Source organism: Hevea brasiliensis, chromosome 8 (assembly GCF_030052815.1).
Source record: "Hevea brasiliensis isolate MT/VB/25A 57/8 chromosome 8, ASM3005281v1, whole genome shotgun sequence".
Classification (NCBI taxonomy): domain Eukaryota; kingdom Viridiplantae; phylum Streptophyta; class Magnoliopsida; order Malpighiales; family Euphorbiaceae; genus Hevea; species Hevea brasiliensis.
The window spans coordinates 28,524,430-28,527,610 of NC_079500.1; the positions used below are offsets into that span (position 1 = coordinate 28,524,430).

General features: G+C 39.4%; 1 protein-coding gene and 1 non-coding gene across 2 annotated transcripts; one reads left to right on the forward strand and one right to left on the reverse strand.

Moving 5' to 3' along the window:
- Positions 1-561: 561 nt before the first annotated feature.
- On the reverse strand, positions 562-668 carry LOC131182746 (small nucleolar RNA R71). Its single transcript, XR_009151006.1, has one exon. It is a non-coding gene; the product is annotated as a small nucleolar RNA R71 (small nucleolar RNA).
- Positions 669-1,761: 1,093 nt separating this feature from the next.
- On the forward strand, positions 1,762-2,337 carry LOC131182121 (uncharacterized). The gene has a single exon (XM_058150765.1). The coding sequence runs from the start codon at positions 1,762-1,764 to the stop codon at positions 2,335-2,337; it is 576 nt and encodes a 191-aa protein (XP_058006748.1).
- The last annotated feature ends 844 nt before the right edge of the window (positions 2,338-3,181 follow it).

The following is a 3,181-nucleotide window of genomic DNA, read 5'->3' on the forward strand; positions in this document are numbered from 1 at the left end:
AATTGTTTTATTCTCTTATTCTTTCTCAGGTGATTGGTTTGGTACATGACCAAAACGAGACCAGAGGAAGAAGTCTTTAATTTGGATCTAGAGATAGACACAACCCTAAGAACTATCAGGAGGGAGAGGAAACGTGAAGAACAAGATCGAAGAAATCCAAAAATTCCAAATATGGGCAACAATAACAACAACAGGCTGAGACTCTTGAAGGATTACAGAGCTCCCTTTATACAAGGATTCCAACCTAGTGTTATAAGACCCACAGTGGATGCCAACAATTTCGAATTAAAACCGGTATGGCTCCAAATGATCCAACTGACCCAGTTTGGGGGTTCACCAATAGAAGATCCGCAATACCACCTCCAGTGCTTTCTTGCCCTTTGTGACACATTCAAGATGAATGGAGTCTCTGATCAAGCCATAAGACTCAGAGCATTTCCATTTTCCCTTCAAGATAGAGCAAGGAAGTAGTTACTTTCTCAACCAACTAGAACATTCACCACTTAAGAAGACCTCTCACAAGCTTTTCTAGTAAGGTACTTCCCACCTGCAAAGACTATAAAGTTGAGAGTTGAACTCAACACCTTTAGGCAAAGGGAAGGTGAATCACTTTATGATTCATGGGAGAGATATAAGGACCTATAGAGAGAATGCCCACACCATGGCATAGAAGATTGGCTCCTGATTCAGAACTTCTATAATGGGCTACTGCCCTCTACAAGGAGCACAGTAGATTCAATAGTAGAAGGTGACTTAATGGAGAAAATAGTGGATCAAGCACTTGAACTTTTGGAGAGAATCGCATATCACAACTACGAGTAGTCAAATGAAAGGGGGAATACAAGGAAAACAGCAAGGATCCTAGAAGTGGATGCCCTAAGCATGATAAATACTCAATTTGATAAGCTCACAAAGAGGCTTGATAAAATACAAGCCAATGCTATAGGGATGAGTAGTCATCACGATGACAACTGTGGAGGAGGATACATGGGTTCAGAGTATAACAGCTTCAATGAACTCCCCACAGAACAAATGAATTATGTGATCAACGGAGGGAACTTCAACCAGAGACAGTCCAACAATCTATATTCAAATACATACGACCCTAGATGGAGGAACCACCCAAATTTCTCATGGTCAAATTCACAGAATCAGCCAATGAACAAATAGCAGGGATACAAACCACTAGCACCCCTGGGATTTCAGAATAGGGGACAAAACCCTACACAGCCACCACCACCCCCTCAGAGCCAATAGCCTAAATCAAGGTCGACTATGGAATCCATGATGGAAAGCTTCCTAGCAGCCCAGCAATAGCAAAATGAAATTATCAAATAGCTAGCTTCCAGAATGGACCAACTTGCCACCCATAACAAGATGCTTGAAAATCAAATTGCTCAGCAAGCTAGCTCTTCAAGCAAAACTGCTGGTAAGCTGCCTAGTCAACCAGAGATGAACCCAAGAGATCACTGTAAGGCAATTACATTGAGAAGTAGAAGAATTTTGAAATTGTCAGAGGCAGAACAAACTGAGAGAGCCTCTGATAAATCTGAAAACCAAACAGAGGAGAAAAAGGAAGAAGCTAAAAAGAATCAAGAAGAGGAAGCAAGGAAGAAAAAGAAGCTATCAGAACTATATCAGCCTCTTCTATCCTTTCCTCAGAGATTCCAGAAAGCCAAATTGGACAAGTAGTTTAGAAAGTTTCTAGAAGTTTTGCAGAAACTCTATATAAACATTCATTTTACGGAAGCACTCTCTCAAATGCCATCTTATGCCAAGTTCCTCAAAGACATTTTATCAAAGAAAAGAAGGCTAGAGGACTATGAGACTGTTGCTCTTACAGAGGAATGCGGTTCCATATTACAGAATAAGCTGCCACCAAAACTCAAGGATCCGGGAAGCTTTTCCATACTTCATCCTATCAGTAACATGAATATAGACAAAGCCCTCTGTGATCTAGGTGCAAGTGTGAGTCTGATGCCTTTATCAATATGCAGGAAGCTTGATGTGGGGGAACTTAAGCCTACAATAATTTCATTACAACTGGCTGATCAATCTGTGAAATACCCTATGGGAATTCTAGAAAACATCCCTATCAAGGTGGGAAAATTCTTTATCCCAGTTGATTTTGTTGTACTGGAAATGGAGGAGGACGTCCAAATCCCTATAATCCTGGGAAGACCTTTTTTAGCAACTGTTGGAGCTGTCATAAACATTAAGAATGGACAGTTAACTCTCAAGGTAGGAGATGAAGAAGTGGAGTTCAACCTGTTCAGTGCAATGAAACACAAACTTGAACCTAATGAATGCTTCAAGGTTTATATAATTGACAAATAAGTTGAAGAGGAATTTATTAAAGCACACCCTGAAGATCTTCTAGGAGCATCCATCGTGCACAGCCACACAGCAGAGAAGGAGAACACAGAAATTGCAGCTTATGCGTAATCCTTAATAGCTAATCCACCCCTACTATTGGCTCAAGTCTTTGCTATAGAAGAGTTAAAGTAGGAACAACCCAAAGGCAAGCTTTAGGAAAACACCAAATAGGTAGAACTGAAACCTCTTTCCTCTATGCTAAGGTACGCATTCCTAGACTCAAATTTTGAATATCCTGTTATTATCAATGCCAGTCTATCGGAAATTGAAGAGGAAATATGTAACACCCTCCCTGTAGCAATTCTATACATTCTATTATTTCGGTGACCGGTGTCGGTCCGGACAGCTAGAACGTCTGGAAAAATATTTAAACTAAAGTGAGGAACCATAATTAATTCAAATATTAATAAGAACAATTTAGAAAAAATTTTAGAAATAAAATACAACCAAGTTAAATGAGCCAGTGCCCTAGCAATGGGCAACTTAGTGGGAAGTTGTGGTCCTCGCAACTAGGAGCCCTAGACCCAAGAGAAAATTCACAAAATAATTTTTGGGACTCCAGAGAAGAGTCATTGAGGTTCCTATGGCATTAGAATGCCAAGAAAATGCTTAGAAAAATTTTTCAATTGGTACAGACAATTTTAGTCTGTTAAGCCAAACGGAGGGCATTTTGGTCATTTTGCCTTCAGATGTGATTTTTGGCCTACTTGTCCAGTTAAGTAAATAATTATCATGACACAAAATGTGAATAAATATTACTAAAAATTAAATTGAAATTAAGTAGACAAGAAAAGAAAAGAAAATA

Excerpts from the sequence above, each read along its gene's own strand:
- LOC131182121 (XM_058150765.1), top strand. The coding sequence starts at position 1,762 with ATGCCATCTTATGCCAAGTTCCTCAAAGACATTTTATCAAAGAAAAGA.